Here is a 19,737-nt window from a genome sequence, read left to right as displayed (position 1 = left end):
TTCTTTAACATCATCAGCATGTCAGCAGCAGCCACTCTGAGCAGCCAAGGTATGTAGATGGGATGGTGCATGGGAGACAGAATCAGACCTCTGGAGCACTCCCCAGCTCTGCCTGTATGTTACAGCAATGGCTACACTTCTTTTAAAACTACCTCTGATTTGGCATCCACATGCAGCCACCTTCAGAGCTACTTTTATTTCGATTTACAAAGCTGCTGGGGCCTGCAGCCTGGCTACTGGCCATCTGACTGCTGCCCTTTCCACTTCGTCAAGTCCAGCTGCAAAAGTAGCGGTGCCTTCAAAAGTGTGACCCTAGCTTGATGTGGGGGTGGTTTGACTTCTTTGCTTACTAATGAGCTACAGGCTGCCTGCTAAGGATTTCTGGCTTCTTCCATTAATCTAACCTCCTACCCCATTTTTGTCCTTTAGGACTACAGGGGTGTTAACGGGCCCCTTCTCCTTGACTGGTTAGACTAGGTGGTAAGTACTTACGCTAAACTGCCTGTTGGATCTTGTAGTTAGCAGTGCCCCTCCCAGCCCTGCAGCAGTGCTCTGTGTAGCTCAAAAGTTTGTCTCTTTCTCTCACCAGCAGTAGTTGGTCTAAGATAACCTCCCTCACCGTGTCTCTCCCATAGCCTGCATAGGATAAGGCATCACCCATGCAGCCAAAGAGACCACCTAAGAGCAGCCAGTCTGTGTGGGTTGCAGCCATGTCTCCATTTTGTAAAATGGTCAGCGCAGGTCGTACCCCTGTGAGTACTGTACCAAAGCAAGAGGTCATATTGGTTCACCTTGGCTGGGGGCTTCACAGGGTAACAGCCTCTCCCCAGGCCAATGGTGCTGAAAGCTGTTGACACAGAGAACGTTTAACACTGGCTCCCCTGTGCAATAGGGCCAATGCCAGAGCCGGGGAGTGACCCGCTCGCTGGTGAGGGATGGTGATGTGGAAAGGAGAAGGACCCTTCCAGCAAGGCCCTCCTGCCAAGCCTGGGAGCAGCTGCAGCTGCTCTCATGCTCTTTCCTCGCTGCTGTAGCCACTTTCCAGAGCCAGTGCAGGGCCCAGGGGTGATGGGCCTAGCGCCTAACAGCAGCAAGGCACTACACTAGGGCAGGGTGAACTGACTCTCAGGCTGTGGAGGGCGTGACTATAACACTCACATCAGTTCCACCATGACAGCCCCATGTGTCAGCTTACGGTGCTAAAGCCTGTCCCTGGAAAGTCACAGCTGGACTTTCTACTGTCTGTACAGCCCCACAGTCATTTCTTAGTACGTAAACCCCCCCCCCACACACCTCTGGAATCCAGCTTGAAGGGTAAGAGAGGGACATTCTGCTGTCACCTTTCACAGCCTGGCCACCCAGGAACCACACTTGGTAATAAATGTTACCTGGCAGTTCTGGCCTATGATAACTAATTGTTATGTTAATCACCAGGCATTCAAAATCTCCCAGATGCCAGGGCTAGGTAATGCAATAATTGCAACAGCAGCTGCTGGGGGCCCCCAACTCCCAATCAGGCAAGTTCATCTACCAGACCTGCCATGTGGAAGGGATAGCTCAGTAGTTTGAGCATTGGCCTGCTAAACCCAGGGCTGTGAGTTCAATCCTTAAGGGGGCTACTTAGGGATCTGGGGCAAAATCAGCACTTGGGCCTGGTAGTGAAGGCAGGGGGCTGGACTCAATGACCCAGGGTCCCTTCCAGTTCTAGGAGATAGGTATATCTCCATTATTTTATTTTATTTATTTATAGTGCAGAGGAATGGAATAGCTTGTTCCTAACCTCGATAGAGCCCACGAGCACGCTGACTGCCTGGAACGGGATCTCCCCCCTGCAGAGAGGAGCATGGGGTAGGCAGTTACGGAGGGGCTATGCAAACCCCATGCTGAGGTTGGCAGGGTGCAGGACGTCAGCTGTAAAATGAGCCCATAGGATACATCTGTGAGCGGAGGGGTGTTTGGATTGTAAAGTTCCCTCCCCGCACTCGCTCAGCAGTGCAGTGCAGAGCAGAACAGAGATACCCAGCAGTCTGAAAAGCAAATTGAGAACAGTTCTTCATTCCTGGAATGGTGCAATTTCAACTGGATCCTCCAGATTCCAGGTACAGTCTCTGCCCATCCCACCAGGTTTCGCGCAGTTGGCCTTGACAGCAGCTTCGTTTGCAGGGGGCTATGGCCAGGCCCTTGCAACATGAGCGTTAAGAGGACGATGATGAGCTGGAGCTGATTTTCTTGGCTATTTCCATGTCAGACTTAGCAACCAGAAACCGCAGCTTCTTCCCTCCGGATCGGATGAGCTCCACTGCACTGGAGAGACCAGACAACAGGCACAGAGAGGTTAATGTCCCGGCCCCCTGCTCACTAGCCAGAGTAGCAGCTGGCTGGTGTGATACACTGAGGATTCCTCTAGTCTGCTCTTGGGGAGCCCAGGTTGGGCTGGCAGTCCTGTGGGGGGCTCTCCCTCTGCTCCACCCCGCACTTGCCCTTGGCACAGCAAATGCTAGGCAGGCTTTAGAGACAAGGTCCCAAGAGCCAGGCTTCACTGCGTTCCTCGGGGTAGCTGCTGTTGAGGTTTACTTGGTGGGTGGGGGGCTTTACAGTTATTCATCTCCCCCACTTCTCTAACCTCCTCCAGCTCCCCACTAATCGGCTTCTAGCCCATCTCTCCCCCTTACACTTGCTGTCCAGCTCACGTATCTTTTTGTTCACATCAAAGAAAGCCAGGAGAGGCTGAGGCTTTAATGTAATTGTCCTGTGGAAGCATTAAGTGAGTTTGGAGCTGGGCTGCAGCCAGCTGCTTGCCCTCATGGTGATACTCAGCACTAGGCTGCTCCTTGCTCCCATTACAAGTTGTCTTTCCCTCCACCCCACCCGAGAGCTGGATCACTGCCTGATCCCAGGAGACACACACATCAGCAGAGGTTATTTGTCTTCTGGAATTGTTTTTAATCCCACGAGGGTCGCAGCCTGCACTGACCTCACAGAGCAACGTCACTTATAAACAACAAGTATTTCTTGCAATGCCCAGAGCTGTTACGTCCTCCTGTAGCCGAGGCTCACGCTGGGGCTTTCTAAGGGCCAGGCCAATTGCAGAGGCTGCTGCTCCTTCCAACTGAATGGACCCTGAGCCACCGTTCAACGAAACGCCACTGGAGGGGTTATCTTCAAAGGGTCAGACTAACTGGCGTGGTGGCCAGGGATGGAGTGTGTCCTGCTCTAGCAGGTGGACGCCATGGCAGGGAAATACATGCCCAGTCTGGCAGGAGAGCACTGATCTTTCACTAGACACCCACTTTTTGCCATCAGTAGCTATTTGAAACTCCTGGCTCCCCTGCTTTCTCTCAAACTTTCTTTGCTGATGCCAGTTTGCTACCCACATGGCAGCTCTCCTGCCTTCTCTGGGGTACAGAACATTCCCTTCTGCTACTAGCCCAGGCATCAACTAGGAGACTGTGAGCCTGCTCCGCCTAGGAGTTTAAAATGCCTGCAGCTGCTGGAAAAGGCTGTAGCGATGACTTTCTCCTGCGCCGTTGAGTACTGGGCCAAGTCTCCAGTAGGGCAAGGCCTGTGGTTTTGCAACATACATCACTGCCTTCAAAGCCTCCCACACCCCAGCTTTTTGTTTTGTTTACCTCTGGTAATCTGCTCCAATTAGACTGGTGCCGTTAACAGCCAGGATGCGATCTCCTATGGAGAGTCTGCCATCTGAGGCTGCAGGACTGTCCTGGATGAGGGTCCTGATGTAGATGCCAGGAGAATTCAAAGGGGTGTGCTGTCAGCAATTAACAACAGTCAGTACCAGGGCAGGGGGGAGACAGGTTCTGCACAAGGCAAAGGGATACACAGCTTCTCGGACTCGACATCTCTGGGGCGGCAGTGTTGGGAACCTTAGTGTCCACTGCTGACGAGCTGCTGCAGGCATTGCAAACTCCTGCTCACAGTAGGCTTACAAAACACTGGATGCAATCGTCAAAAGCAACTGAACGACTGACATGCCATAGTCCCCTTTTTAAGTTGCTTTGGGGTGTCTAAGGGCCCTGACTTTCAATAAGCTACCAAGTGTCAGTCACTTTTGAAAATGGGACTTCAGCATTTCTGAAAATGGTACCGCCCTGTGTGGGGTGGGTTTTGGTTGCTTTTTTAATCACCTGTAGCAGCCCAGGCCCCAGCTACAGAAAGGTTCCCAAAGTTGCTAATGCTGGTAGAGCTGAATCTATGTGAGCGATGGTGAGGCGCTTGTAGAACATTTTCCAAGTGCAGATGACATCACGAGAAAAGGTGAACACTAGTTGTGTGTGCATGAAATAGATTTTGCAGTCTATCCCCACCACCTACAGAGGGAGACCTAGGATCAGTGACTTCCCCCAGCTTATGCATTCCTACAGACTGAGAAGATGCCAAACACATGCTCTAGTTCCTTTGTGCGCTCAGGGGGAGTCTCATGACCTGCTCCAAGAATTCTGCAGTACCAACAGGCCAAGCGTCTCCAAATGCCAGGGCAAGGCTGCTGCAGAGCGAGGAGGAAAAGGAGCTCGCTGAAATGCTGAGGGCCTGGCATCTACTGCTACCTGTGGACCTCCTGGGGGTCCTAGTAGCAAGCTGGGTGTTTGAAGCCCTGGGCTACAGGAGTGCTCTAATCCAAGCAGAAAGCAGGGCAGCCCTCAGCCCAGTTTGTACCTCCAGGTGGACAGAGGAGACTGCTGGCCACACTTCCCTTGTTCATTTTAATTATGGGAGAAGAATAATCAACAAGCCAGGCAGGACAAGGCTCCTTCCCTGAGTGCACATGAAATACAATCAGAACTAGGGGTAAGGCCTTATTTTCTACAGATTAATGCACTACTGAGAAAGCCCCCGGTTACACTGACCCATTGCACTAAACCAGATTGCAACCCCTAGTGCATGAGAGCAGGGACGTTCCTGTGACTTTTCTGCTTGCACTCAGCATTGGCTATTCTGAGCATGTGCCGTGAATGCAGGGCAGGACAAACCATTTCATTCCTACTCAGCAATGAGCTCTTGGAGGATGCCCTCCACCTGGCCAGCATCCCAGCCAGATTTTTTTTTGACATTCACTCATCACTTGTGATGGGGCAGGAAAGGCCTTCCTTAGGCTTGCATCCTAGTCTTGCAACCTTCTTCCGCAAAGGACTCTAGCAAGTGCGTTGGGCATATCTAATGTAATTGATTCTCCACAGGCCTTGAGGCAGCTTTGATAGAAGCATTACAGCCAGGTCTGAGCTAGCAGGTGTCTGATTTCTTACAGGGCCTTATTGGGCTCTATCAGTATAACCTAAGAGATCATGGCACTTGCATTCACCTCAGAGATTAATCCAAGCAACTTGGTCAGATTTCTTAGGAAAGGAAGCCAGGGCTACCTATAGGACATACACCCGGCGTTAGCTTTATAGGTCACTTTTCATCTTCATATAATACATTCCCTGCAGCACAAGCCCAGGTCTAACTATTCTGCGAGGCAGAGCGGAATGTACTCACCAAGCCATCAATCAGTCCCATCCCCAGCCCAATGGGCCCTTTTGCCAACTCCACTACAAAGACGTAGCAGAAATCATCCGTGGCTGAGCTGCGACTGGAGGACGCTGGCGTGGGATAGTCATAGGGCAGCGGAGAACATCCTGGGGCCAAAGAGATGGTGTTTCAGGAGGGCAGACAAGTATTATTCACCCAATCCAGCCTGCTCCTCTCTGCACGGAGCTCCCCCTTTCCTGCCCCACTGGCAATCACAGCTGGAATAAGCAGTGTATCAGCCAGGCTCCCTGGAGTGCCTCTGTGCCTGGCAGCAGCACACCTGTCGGGCCGACGGAGGAGAGCTCCCTTCATGTAGGCTTTGCCAAACTGCCCATGCAATGACGCTCAGGGAGTGCAGTGGCAGAGCCAGCACTAGGCATAAGCAGACTAAGCAATTGTTTAGGGGCTTGAACAACTCAAGAGGGTCTTGTATTCGTATGTGTTGCGGGGGGCATTGGACAATAACGTGGACAAGCCTGGGGGAGGCCGGCTGGCTGGTGAAAGCACTCTGCCCTCTTCCCCTGGCCTGTCTGGAGAGCTCCAGAGCCCGTTGGCCTTAAAAGCCCAAAGGGGCCTCTCCAATTGTGGCCAAGGGTTGCCCTCATACCGATTCTTGGATAAGGTTTTAGGCCTTGGCTTGTGCTCATGCAGAGGCCGCTTGCCCAACCACGGCTGAATGCCTGCACATACAGAAACTGGGCTGCACAAATCCTGAGGGCACAAAATGACACTTTGGGTTGCTACCCCTTTGAACATCTGGCCCTAAACAGCTCTGCAGGGTTTCAGGAGTTAATGGGCAAGTTTTTTTCAGCGGCAGGAGCATTCTCCGAATAAATGGTGGCACGAGAACAAGAAAGGCCGTTCAGTTCCTCCAGCATGTTGGATTTTGCAGAACTGAAATTTTTTGGCTACGGCTTGGTAGGTGACGCCAATGAAGGCTCAAGCTGGCCATGACTCCACTCTGCAATCATGAATACGGCGGAGCCCAGTCAGCCAGGAGAGTCTGCCTTCCCCTCCTGGCCCCCACAGTGACCTTATAAAACACTCCTGGAGTGTTGCGTTCTCACATGGACACAGCCTGCTCCTGTGGCTCAGCGGCTGGAATCCACCCAGCTCTGCGTGGTGCTTTGGCTCTAGCACGGTCGGACTGACATCTGGGTTCTATTTGCTGGCCTTTTGTTTCCTCTCCTGGCTCACAGCTGGAGGTGGAAGGACTGGGGTTTTAAAAATAAACACATGGGCGTAATCACCCTGCCATTGGCCACGAGAAACGCAGCTGCCAATATGTGCTAAGTGTGGGATTTTCCACTAGCTGCTGTTTCAGGAGTGCCCCCTCTGATGCCCAGGTGTCTCACAAACACCTTCCTGCCTCTGTTCAGTTCCATCTACTGGACACTGGGTCACACATTTGAACCACTTAATTGCTACTTCTTCAGGAGGTGCAGCTGGATTTAGATGCCAAGCACCCACTGAGTCCCTGCAAACATCTGAAATGGAAGCACAAGGCCTCTGCTTGCTTCTGGGAGCAAGGTAATAACATAGTCTTTCTTTTACGCTGAACCCGAAGGATCCCAAAGGCACTTGACAGTCTGTGCACATACAGCCACTGGCAGGCTGCAGGGTGGTAGCTCACTGGCTAATGGCAAAGGGCAGGAAGGAAGGGAAAGGGGGGCTTTGGCCAAAGGCACCTGCTCTTACAGAAAGCATCAAAGGCTCTTCAGTGCCCCCACAGAGCAGCCAGGCCTTTGGGATGGAGCTCGCTGTAGCTGGCTGAGATGATAAAGGTTAAGGTGACCTTGGCTGGGGCCAGGGCATGCAGGGATTGCTCACTTGATGGTTCAGGCTAGATTGTGGCACAGAGGTCACGCTGCTCGCAGTAATTGTGAATTTTCATGCAGGCTGTGACCCCCCCCACTCCAGCTATTGTGACTCACGTGGTCACAGTACAATTCTGATTCGGCCGTCCGCCCCACCATCGATGGAGGCAGAGGCGCGGATGCACCAAATCTGATTGGTGATGCCACCTAACCCACAGGGTTTCAATAACTGAAGCAGGGAGCTGGCCCCAGCCCCGCGGGACAGAAGCTGCTGGTGTGGGGTGAGTGCAGGGTGGGCTCACTCTCCAACCCCTCCCACTCCTGGGCCGTGCCCCTTCCGTGACTATGGGTTTTTTTTCCACCTACCTCTGCTGTGAAATTGACTAACCATTTGCATGACAAACCATCGCCTTGCTGATGGTTAAGCCATGAAACCTTCCCCTATGGCAAGAAGCAAAGAGGCCAGGCCATGGAGAACCAGTGGTGCTGGATTATGCTCTGTCCTCCTGGTGCCATGCTTGTCTGACCCCAGTCTGTTCTCCTGGGGTGCACACTTGGTGTGTTCCCTACAGGAAGCAGTTCCTAGAGGAACTGACATTGCAAGACAGAGCCTAACCCACAAGCTCTGGGGCTCTGAGGGCAGGAACGGTTCGCGGTACCTTCAGGGGTGGTGGCTTTGGTGCCATTGAGTCCATCCTTCCTGGGGTCCTGGAGGATTTTCCCACAGCTGGTGCTCTGAGGGGATTCTGGGCTTCCAGGGTCAAAGTTCAGAGGCGTATTGGGAGGGGTCAGTAAGCAGGAGGGATCCACTGGCGACACGCTGGCCTTGGAAAGGGTTTTTTTCCCCAGACTGCTGTGCAGCGGCAGATGCTTGAGTTTTTCTTGTGTCTCACTGGTGTAATAGTCTCTGGGGGATCTGCTCCCAGCAGCCTCTGCTTCAGCACAGCTTCCTGGGCTTCTGTAATCTGACTGGCCAAAGGAATTCCCCAGGGCTGGCAAGGTGAGTGCGTTCTCAGGCACCTCGGGGGTGTTTTGGCTGGTGGGCACATCTTTCTTTAAAGGGAGAAAAATACAGAGCGTTAGCCTGGCCCCTCTAGCGATCTAGGCTACCCCTCACCGGAGTATCTGACCTCCACCGGAGGCAGGGAGGTGACCTAGTAACTCGGGAGTATTTGGCCCTTCTGCCAAAGAGCTTGAACTTGGGGCAAACGTGCAGCAGTGTGACCCCTCCTGGGGGGCTGGGGCAGGGCTGTGAGCCCCATGAGTCAGCACGAGGAAGCAGAGCCCAGAGAGGGGAAATGACTTGGGTCACAGGAGGAGGCAACATCAGAGTTGGGCAGAGACCCCAAAGTTTCTGAATCCTCATCTCCTGTCCTGAACACAGCACGCTCCGCCCCCAGGCAAAGCCAGCCTGTCTGTGGTTGCGCCGTCATGCAGGAGGCACAGCTCAGTAAGGTCCATTGCCCAGACGGGTGCAGGTTCACACCTGGATTCGTCTCGGTACATCAGTGGGTCACAAAGCTTTAGTGATTAGGAGTTAGTTAGGGCTTGTCTACATGGGGCAATTTACCAGCATCATATAACGCTCTAGTTATGCTGGTATAACTCCACGTGCAGACACCTGCCCGAGCAGCAGGAGCTAAACTGGAAACAGGCACTCTTGCTCCCCTTCGGGCATTGGCGTGCTGTAACGACAGCAGTAGAATTAAGCCAGTACATCTCCCTGTGTAGACATGCCTTAGATTCACCCCTTGTATGCCAGCACAGACTGGAGGGATCCCATGTGTATAAGGGGGTGGGGGTGGGGAATCCCTGTCCTTTTCCAGCTCCCAACCTGCATCTGATGACTCGACTCTCTCCATTTTTGCAGGCACCTTCACTCCATGCATTGCTAGCAGCCCAGCTCCCTCATGCGACTGTGGAAGCAGGACTCCGGGCCCTCTCCTGTCTGAGCCAGGCCCATATCCTGCCAGACGAGGCTCCCCGTTGCCCACACTCCCCCCTCAGCCAGGCGGCGCTGACATGGCAGTACGCTGCTCCCCTCTTTGGTACCCCAATTGTTCCAAGGTTCTGCAAGGGCCAGTCTCTTGCTGGCTCGTTTCCGAGGACCAGGACCAACCCAAGACTTTACACACCAGCCACTTTCCCAGCACTGGGGCAGATGCCAAGGAAGTCGAGGAAATGCTCCAAACGCAGAGCCCTCCAGGCACCCTCAGGGGTCGGCTGGGAGTGGGGGGTAATCTGAGGTAACCCGGCATCCTCCTCTTGCTGCAGAGGGGAGCTGCACGGCAATGGCCAGGAGCCGGCTATGCACATGCTGGCTGCAGAGGGGGAGGCAGGGGGATTTCATGTCACTCCCCGCCCGAGAACTGCTTCCTCCCCAGGAGTGCCGCAGGAGCGGGGTGTCAACGATGCTGAGCCCCAACGGCACTTTACACACATTTGCTAATTAACAGTAACCCCACAAATGCCTGCGTGTGGACAGGAGAGCGGGCCAGGCTGTTTACACCCCTTGGAGGGGGAGGGGCATTCCTTGGAGCCCAGAGTCACCCCGTACTCCCCACTTCTACAGGGACAAGACAGGAAGGGCACAGACGAGGGAAAGGCTGCACTGCAAACTGGCACCTCCCTCCCCCTCCTTGCTAACAATCTTGTGTCCTTTCTCCACACCTCCCCGCCCTCCTCCAGGCAAGGGGATTAGTGGGGCTAATCCCGCCCAGCAGCGGGCTGGTTCCTCTTGTTTGAGATATCAGCTTGCTAGGGCTTCCCAGCCCCTGCGGCCCACAAGGCAGCCCTAGCTCCAGTAAACGCCCGGGGCTGGTGCAAAGCCAAAGGCATACAGCCTGTGGAGTCTGGGCAGTCGCACTGGTCTGGCTGGCAATGGGGCCGTGCTTAGACTACCCCAGCCATGCACTAACACAGGCTTCCTCCTGGGCTCAGCCTGTGAAGAGAGGGGCTCCCTCCCTCCCTTCCACGCTTCATGGTCAGGCTCTGGGGCCCAACAGCCACCTGGCAAACAATGCAGCGGGGGCTCCTTTGCCCCGTACAGTCAGCACGTGCGTCTCTCCCAAAGCAGATGCAGGTGGGAGTTTAGGATAAATAATCCAGGCAGAAGTGCAGCAGACATGGCAGACGCAAACCCATTGCAGGTCAGCTGCAGGGAACTAGAGCTCTGCACTGTCCACAGTCACTGAGTTTGCTGACCCGTGCTCTAGCCCAGGGGGGTCTAAACCTTCTTTTTGTTCTAACCCCCCCATGCAATAAAAACTCTACGGCCCACCTGTGCCACAACCACTGCTTTTCTGCATACAAAAGCCAGGGCTGGCATTAGGGGGTAGCAAGCAGAGCAGTTACCTGCGGCGCCATGCAACAGGAGCCCCCACAAAGCTACATTGCTCCGGCTTCAGCCCTGGGCCCCAGCAAGTCTAATTCTGGCCCTGCTTGGCAGCCCCCTAGGGGGCCCTAGATCCCTTGCTGAGACCCAGTGCTCTAGCTATTAAAGAATGCACAGCACATTAAAGAATGCACATCCTACAGGAAAGGAAAGAAGCAGAGAGATTCACCTGTTGTATCTTCTGGCTGAATCTCCCCTGGATTTTATTGCACCTCCCTCTAGTGGTCACATCTTGCCTAATACTCCTGGATATCTGCACCTCTCTCTAAGGCCTGGTCCACACTACGCTGTTAAACCGATTTTAACAGCGTTAAATTGATTTAACGCTGCACCCGTCCACACTACACTGCTCTTTATATCGATTTAAAGGGCTCTTTAAATCGATTTCTGTACTCCTACAAAACGAGAGGAGTAACGCTAAAATCGATATTACTATATCAATTTAGGGTTAGTGTGGACGCAAATCGACGTTATTGGCCTCATTCTTTTACAGTAGCTACCCACAGTGCACCGCTCCAGAAATCGACGCTAGCCTCGGACCACAGACGCACACCACCGAATTAATGTGTCTAGTGTGGACGCGCACAATCGACTTTATAATATCTGTTTTATAAAATTGGTTTAAGCTAATTCGAATTTATCCTGTAGTGTAGACGTACCCTAACTCGTCAATCAGATGAAAACGGTGCCACTTGCCCCAATAAAGTCTAAGCTAATTGGACTGGATAACAAGTCCCAGGGAGCGGCGGAGGCCACTGTGGCAATGTCAGCCACTGCCCAGGAAACCTAGCGAGAGAGCAGGGGCATGTTTGCTGGGCTCAGCTACAGCAATGCGTGAGGGGCTTAGAATATGGAACATGTGAATCAGTAACTCCTGGCTAATAGGATAGAAGGGGAGGGAGCGGCAGGCGGTGGCGTGGATCGAAGAGGAGGGAGCGGCAGGCGGCGGTGTGGATCGAAGGGGAGGGAGCGGCAGGCGGCGGCGTGGATCGAAGGGGAGGGAGCGGCAGGTGGCAGTGTGGATCAAAGGGGAGGGAGTAGCTATGGGCAGTATGGTCTGGCAGATAAGAGCATGGGACTCGGAGGTGAAGGTGAGATCGTGGCAGATCTGTGCAGGATGGCCAGGGATCTATGATGTCCCCAAGAGAGGGCTAGCAGGGACAATGCTCTCAGTCAGTGACTGCTACCTTCAGGGGCTCTGACTCTGGCAAGTCACTTGCGTGGGGGCTCTTGCTCCGCAGACTCCACAGGAAGTGACGGATGTACAGGAGATGCCGGTACACATTATCGTCCAGCGTCTCCACCTCCAAGTCCACCTTAAATCCTCCACTTGGCAGGACGATGGGCGGGTGGTTATCGAAGGACTCCAGCACTTCGTCTGCAAAACACAGAGGGAAGCTAGTGCTGGTATGGGACTCACCTGAGCCCCAGCCCTGCTCCTGGACTGTGGAGCCATTGCTCTTCTCCAGGTCCTGCAAGCCAAGTATTTGCATGGGAACCAATCCCAGCATCCTCTAGGTCACAACCCCACACAACTGGCCTCCAGAGGACGCTAGGTAATGCCTGCGCTCTGCTTAGCTCCCCTGGGTCGTGCCCCTTGGGTTGTTCAGAACCTTTATCCCCTCCCATCCCTGTCATTTAGAAAAGGGTTCCACAGCTTCTCAGATCCACTGCTCTGGGGCCGTCCCCGCTACATCCTGTAGCTGTTGCTAGAAGAGCTGTAATCCAGTCTCTTGTACTCCTTGATCAGTTTCCACCCACTTCACTGTGTCCTGATCTCTCTTTTCTCCAGTAGCCAAGAGCATGCTGCTAGGCCCTGGGGAAAGTGCTGACTCCCTCCCATGTCACAGCCCAGTATGTCTGGGTACATGCCAGTGGAGGAAGGCTGGTCTAGTGGTTAGGGTGCCAGCCTGGGACTTCAGAGAGCTGGGTGCAATGCCCTGCTCCACCGCTTGCCCCAGGTGAGTCAAAGTCACTCGGAGCCTCGTCTGGTCAATGAGGGTGAGTACTGCCAGAATGTTAACGCCTGTGAGGTGCTCAGCTCTATGGTAAGGGTGGGATATAAATACCCTTATGGCATTGATAGCTCAGGTACAGGCAACATTCACCCACCGGGTGAGTCACATGTCCCCTGTATCTGTCAGGGAAGACTGTGATTCCCCCCCGTTGTTAGCTCCCCACCCATGGCCTGGCATACACAGAAGTGCACTGGAGTGGCTCAACCCAGAGTCAGGACACCCCAAGTTCAGGCTGACACTGCAGCCCCAGCTCATGGTGTGTGTCTAGGTAGAGCAGCACATGGGGGCCATGCTCTGTAGTGCCTACCATACCAGGCTCAGCCTTCAGCCCAAACTCCCTTTGCCTCAGGGCAGTTCAAGGACCCCCTCATGTTACAGGCCCGTAGTTCTTTGTGGCTGTCCATGGTCATGCAGGGACCCCTGTAAAGCACAGGAGGTTACAAGCCCAATGAAAACACTCGAGGAACCAGCAAAACTCAGGATAACCAACCTGTACTGGCAGGTCTGAGAAAAGTACTTACCGGGAAGGATCCTCGTGCAGGTTTCACTGCCCTTCAGGAGTGCAGAGGACACAGGACAATCACAACAGAAGTGCTCCTGAGGTCACAGATTCACACCCCTATCAGTGCAATGCAGCTGCACCAGCGCTGTGTGCTCACCTGTCCTGAAGGCTGCAGGGCTGTCCCCATGCCAGGGCTGCCAGGCTGCGACACACCCCACATCGGACGTTGCCTGGTACTGAGTCAGGATGTGATGGAGCTGAGCAGGACTCAGGGTGGGGAACTCAGCTCTCAGCAATGGCCAGGTCATCTGAGCAAAGCAAGGGAGAGCTGGGGTGAAGGCCTCTGGACAGTGCACAGGGAAGATGGCAGGGAGTAAAGCAGTTTTATCAACAGGGAATGAGCTTAGCATGGCTCTTCAGCAAGCGAACGGCATGCTAAGGGCTCTAGAGAGCCCAGGGGTGAAGGCACAGCTGCAGCACAGAGACAGGGCACCACTGATGCTCAGCTGTGCATTTGCGTCGCTGCTACTTCCAATACGTGAGCTGCCTACTGAAGCCAAGGACAGGATGAAAGACACAGAAAGCCTGAAATGCTGCCTTGTGTTACCAATGCCTCATGCTGCTGCTTGCTACCCAAATGGGTGCAGACGTTGGTCAAGAGGATTTGCTCCCCACCCCAAGGTTTGGCTTTGAAACAAGGTGACCCATTTCCTGGGAAATAATAGCCCGGATTTTTGGGGGCAAATACATTCCCGCAAATCAGCCCCTTAGTCCTCATATTCCAAGCTGGCTGTCCCAGTTCGGCATGCAGAGCCAGTAGATGTGGGCATGTCTGGGGCAACAGAGCCATTCCCTGCTTGGAGCTTGCAAAGGTGCCGCCCAGAGGCACTGTTTGAAAGCCTGGCTCGAGAGCAACATCACATTCTGTGGGAACGATCAGATTCACCCAGAACACAAACAGACCCGAGTCAGATTTTGTGTGTCTGATGCTGGCATGTCAGATCCAGTGCAATTTCTAGAGGGAACCCTGCCTTCCACTCCTACCTCAGGGATCTCCCATCTTGGCCCAGTGTCAGGGAAATGGCATTGATTTCCCCACACCCTCTGCTCTGATGAGCAGGCCTTTGATGTCCCATGATGCTTCTAATGGGAAAAGGGAGGGAAGCTGCATAAGAAATAGACTGTGCTCCTTCTGGCTCCCTGCCTTGGGGAGCTGACCCCTCAGCGTGGGGAGCACCAGCTTGGGGAGCCCCACCTAATAATTGGCCCTCCCAAACAATCCCCATGATGTTCACAAGAGGTTTCCTGCCACTTGCAGGCCCAGACCCTCCAAGGGATCTGATTGGATTCAATGGGAGTTAGGCGGCTACAGGCTTTTAAGGATCTGGTCCCCAAAGGCCACTGATACCCTGGGCAAGAAGCCCACGCACGTCTCACCTGCGCCAGCTGGGAGCTCGGCATGGCCAGCAGGTGAGCCACGCTGGACAGCTTGCTGAAGAACTGCTCGGCCAGGTGCCCAAAGCCCACGCCCCGCATCCACTCCAGGAGGAGTCGCAGGCTGGCGCGGATCTTCACTCCTTTCGACCAGTGGAAGCAACCCAAGGAGGAGCCTGTAGACAGGGCAGGGAAGAGAGAATGAACACCCACATGCAGTGCTGCTTTAACTTCACTTGCAGTAGGCGCCCAGCCCTGCCACAATACAGACAGCTACAGGCTTCAGAAGACACATGCCGACTCCACTCCCTGGCACAGATACAGCATGAAGGCAGTCGCTCTGTCCAGCCCACCACCTCGCTCGGCCAAGGAGACGTCAGCCGGCTCAGTCACTTGGCTGGCAGAAAGCAGCCCCCTCCAGCCAGAGCCTGCATATTGGGTGCTACAGCGCCTGACTCGGCCTAGCTGCACGTGCTCACCCTGCTCTGACAGACGCCAGCGCGTGCTGGGCACAGCAAAAGGTTGGCCACGAGAAGTGAGATTCCTTCTGCTCTGTGTGGACACTAGAGCCCCCAGGGCATCTTTCGTAAGTGCTTTAGCATAGTGTTGTACAGGGTGCTATTTGGAGATTAGCTGCCAGCCTTCTCCCCAGAGGTGGCTGCATTTCAGTTGTGCTGTGTGTAACATTTCCAAAGCGGCTTGGCCTCATGCCGCATGACAGGGGCTAGCTGCATACAGCACATTTCAGATGGATACAGATAAATGTCCAGGTGCAGAAGTCTCCTATGAGCAAAACCTGGGGCTGTGGTGAAGGGAGGAAACATTTTTTTCAAGCTACCATTTAAACAAACGTCTCCTAATCTGCAGCCTCTGCCTTCCCCAGCCAGAGTCTCTGCAGAGGCCCCAGGAGGCTATCCCAGAGCTCCTGTATTGCCCACGAGGGGGACTCCACCTCCACCGGCCCCTGCATCCAGAAACCAATTCACCCGCTTGGCCTGTGCACAGCAGGCAACTCTCTACACAGCCCTTGTCCCATTCTCCCAGCGCAGTGCGGGCACGGGGGATGTCTCTGCGTCATCCATCAGATAATGACTGACCTGAGCTTGCTGTCAGCCAGACACCTAATCTCTCCAGACTCCTCAGCTGCACCCAGGTAACGCGAGGCCATAGAACTGGGGCAGCAGAAACGACAGTGGCTGACCCTGGGGTTTTATTGCGAGAGATGCACAATGTCAGTGCTCAGATCCAGTTTCTAATGCAGGCCGGGTTCTTCCACCTTCCCCTCCATGATCCTGCATGGGGGTGACCCAGCACTTCCCTTCCCCCTGTGATCTGGGGCTCTGAGGCAAGGCCCATCTCTGAGAACACAGGAGGCAGAGCATGGCACACAGCAGGGCCCAGGCGAGAAGCCCGCTGTCCCAGGAGACAGCAGGATTTCACACTCTAATCTGCTCTAATCAGCACCCACGTGCAGGAAATCAACTCGGGAGACAAACATTTGAAAGCTAATGCTGACCTTAATAGGCAGCGAGCCAAGCCTCAGCCTGTGGGCCCATGGAAATGGGGGGCGGGGAAGGGAGCTGGTGCTCCAGTTAAAAGGAAGAACCAACAGTGGCAGGAGGCTGTGAGCCAACAGGGCTGGGTTGCTCCAGCACCCACCACCCTCCACACTGGTGTACAGGGAGACTTTGGTAAACCAGTAAAGTGCCTGAGGCCACTATGTCTTATTGTTAAAGACAGCCTAGTCAGCAAGCTGTTAAAAGCAAGTCAGCTTGACCAGGGCAGGAGCGGAGGGGGATTTAGGGTACTACCGAAAGGGCAGCTTGACCCCACGTCCTCCCTGATCAGAACTGTGTTAAATTTGCTGATACATGCATTTGAAAAGAGCAGATATACCCTCAGGAATCTCTATTGGGGTCTCAAGGCTGCAGGCTCTGGAAAGACCCACACCTGGTTAATCAATAATCAGAAGGAACCTCTTGCTCGATCATTAAAACTGCTTACTTAACAAGGTTTCTTTAATTACTAATGTATAAATAAGGGGAAAAAGCTTGAGATAGGTGGGACTTGTTTCAGGACTGGCCTCTCCCTCTGGATGCATCTTGTGTTCCCCAGCGGCAGACGGGCTGCTGCTGTATCACTCGAAAGCCACACTCAGCTTTGGTAATTATCAAGGGTTGGGAGTGTTTTACTAACTTCTTGCGGATGTGTGTAAGTGCTTGAGACTAAGTAAAGTTTAGCTTTAAGTGAAAGCACTCCTGTGTTGTCCTGTTTGTGCAGCCATCTATCGGTCAGTCTCCCCTGATTTATTTCCTGACACCACCTCACACAGAGTAAAGTTACCAAGAGCTTTGGGTTGGAAGAACCCTGGGTAACACTGGGAGCTACTGAGCCCCCTTCCCCATGCCCCAAAGTGTGATCCAGAATCCGACCCTTCCCTCAGATCGCCGCCCGACACCAGACTTGAGCCAGCAGGCTGGGAGGAACTTTGAGCTGGGTGTAGAGCCCATCTCTGCTGGCGGTATTGGGCCTGATCCTGTCCCAGAGGGTCCATAGCCCCTTTGCCAGGGACTTCACTGGGAACAGGATGGCGCCCATGCTGATTAAACCAGCGCGACGCCGTGCTATAGCAGAGGGCACTAGTGTGCTGGATCTAGGGCTAATTTAGCCTCATCCAGGTCCTAATTCCATCACCCCACTGGACCATGTGCCCTATACTGCAACCCCGCTGCATGGACACAAAACTAGCTGCTCTTCCAGCAATGCCGAAGGCTGCATGGAAAACGTAATGCTGGCAGACAAGCCTCAGGCTTGGGGCACCCCATTCGATGTTCTATCTCGAAAGGTTCTGTGCTTCCTGCAGCAAACCGCCTTGCGCAGGACCCACACGCTGGGCCCTGCCGGCCTCATTAATGGGTGAGAGTCAGAAATGCCAAGCCCTGAAGGGACCACTGTGCTCACCTAGCCTGACCTCCTGGATAACACAGGCCAGGGAGCATCCCTAAAATAATTCCTAGAGCAGGTCTGTTAAAAAAACATCCAATCTGGATTTTAAAATTGACCCTGAGTAAACTGTTCCGGGGTTAGTTACCCTCACTGTCAAAAACGTGCACCTTATTTCTAGTCAGCATTTGTCTAGCTTCTCCGTCCAGCCATTGGATTGTGTTAGACCTTTTTCTGCCAGCCTGAGGAGCCTGTTCTTAACTGTTTGTTCCCCGGGCAGATTTGTGATCAAATCACCTCTTAACCTTCTCTTTGGTAAGCTAAATAGATTGAACGCTTTGAGTCTATCACTAGAAGGCAGGTTTTCTAATCCACTAATCATTCTAGTGGCTTTCTTCTGACCCCTCTTCAATTTAGCAACATCCTTCTTGAATCGTGGGCACCAGAACTGGACACAGTACTCTGGCAGTGATCACACCAAACATGGGTGCTGACTCCGTGGGTGCTGTGGGGCTGGAGCACCCACAGGGGAAAATTAGTGGATGCTCTGCAACCACCGGCAGCCTCGCCTCCTCCTGCCCCTGCCTTGCCTCTTCCCGCTCTCCCCCTTCTGAGCGCACCGCATCCCCGCTACTCTCCCTCCCTCCCAGTGCTTCCCGGTCACTGCCTAACAGCTGTTTGGCAGCACTTTGGACTTTCCAGGAGGGAGGGGGAGAAGCAAGGACGTGGCGCACCCAGGGGAGGAGGTGGAGAAGAGGAGGAGCAGGGGTAGGGACATGGGGGAGGGGGTGGAATTGGGGTGGGGCAAGGGTGGGGCAGGGGCAGGGCCGTGGGAGGGGGGATTGAGGACCCACGGGGCAGAGGGGAAGTTGGTGCCTATGATGTCAAATACAGAAGTAAAATAACTTCTCTACTTCTACCCGAGAGTTCCCTGTTCATGCATCCCAGGGTCACCGTTAGCCTTTTGGCCACAGTGTCAGAGTGGGCGCTCGTGTTCAGCTGATTATCCCCTATACCCCCTAATCTGTTTCAGTCACTGCTTCCTGTAAGTATGGCCAACATTCTTTGTTCCTAGCTGTAGACATTTACATTTATGCCCAGTTTACCAAGCAATCCAGATCACTCTGTATCGGTGACCACTCCCTCCGTTTTTCTGTCATCTATAAATCTTATCAGTGATTTATGATTTCCTCCAGGCGATTGATAAAAATGTTAAATAGCGCAGGGCCAAGAACCGATCCCTTCAGGACCCCACTGGAAACACACTCACTTGATGATGATTCCCTGTTTACCATTACATTTTGAGACCTATCAGTTAGGCAGTTTTTAATCCATTTGATGTGTGCCATGGTAATTTGATATTATTGGTATTTTTGGGTCGCTATGGAGCTCCCTTGCCTTGGCCCAGCTCAGAGAGGCTTTTATTATCTGTGTTGTGGTGGCACCTGGGGCTGCAATCTCAGAGCAGCGTTACTCGCCATCCTAGGCACTGCCCCAAGCAGCTTGCAATCGGTGTGGGTTTGGTTGCAGGTCTAGTCCAATACTGGATGGGGGACGGTTTTCTGTCTGCAGTCTTGATGCATCCAAGAGTCTATGAAAACAGTGGCTCTCGGGAAATCCTCACCATTCACACTGGCAAAAAAGTCTTAGAAGTTGGGTAAAACCTTGCAAGATGAGTTGATTGCATGGAGTTCAATGGGAGTTAGCTACGTGTTTTGCAGAACAGGTATAGGAACACTGGCATGCTTAAAGTTAAGCATGTGCTTAAGGGCTTTGGTGAATCACGGCCAAATGGAGGAGTCCAAGCTCCAGAACTGACAGCCTGGCACCTTCTAAAGTTACCTTATATTTGAAACAACAACGACAAAGTTCTAAATCCAGGGGCCGTCATGGCTGTGGCTCAACAACATAGTCGCTGGCACTGCAAAGGGGCGGACAGCTAGCAGGAAAGCGCACACTGGAGCACACAGTTTCCCTTCCACTTTTTGTTCGTGCTTAGTGGACCATCTGACACGGCAGAGGGAGCCGCGCTGGCAGAGCCTGCTGCTCACCACAGAGGCTCTGTTTGTAAGTGGGGCGGAGCTGGGCAGGAAGAGGGACAGA

The 19,737-nt window shown here is 53.6% G+C and overlaps 1 protein-coding gene across 6 annotated transcripts in view; it reads right to left on the bottom strand.

Annotated features, from left to right (window-relative positions):
• Positions 1–1,263: 1,263 nt before the first annotated feature.
• Positions 1,264–19,737, bottom strand: part of RADIL (Rap associating with DIL domain) — a 70,618-nt gene continuing 52,144 nt past the window's right edge. For 3 of the 6 annotated variants that reach the window (XM_050966547.1, XM_050966551.1, XM_050966549.1), the window contains 7 exons: positions 14,695–14,867; positions 13,415–13,565; positions 11,925–12,115; positions 8,003–8,396; positions 5,494–5,633; positions 3,630–3,769; positions 1,264–2,304 (listed from right to left, as the gene is read on the bottom strand). In XM_050966547.1, the coding sequence (XP_050822504.1) occupies positions 2,196–2,304; positions 3,630–3,769; positions 5,494–5,633; positions 8,003–8,396; positions 11,925–12,115; positions 13,415–13,565; positions 14,695–14,867 (1,298 nt within the window). In that variant the 3' untranslated portion in view covers positions 1,264–2,195. Of the gene's footprint in view, positions 2,305–3,629; positions 3,770–4,674; positions 4,774–5,493; positions 5,634–8,002; positions 8,397–8,913; positions 9,029–11,924; positions 12,116–13,414; positions 13,566–14,694; positions 14,868–19,737 lie in introns of those variants that run through there. The other 3 variants (XR_007776141.1, XM_050966548.1, XM_050966552.1) reach the window with 3 other exon arrangements.

The sequence above is a fragment of the Gopherus flavomarginatus genome, chromosome 9 (assembly GCF_025201925.1).
Source record: "Gopherus flavomarginatus isolate rGopFla2 chromosome 9, rGopFla2.mat.asm, whole genome shotgun sequence".
NCBI lineage: Eukaryota > Metazoa > Chordata > Testudines > Testudinidae > Gopherus > Gopherus flavomarginatus.
Note: the sequence above shows the minus strand (reverse complement) of the source record. Positions and strands in the feature narration are given on the sequence as shown.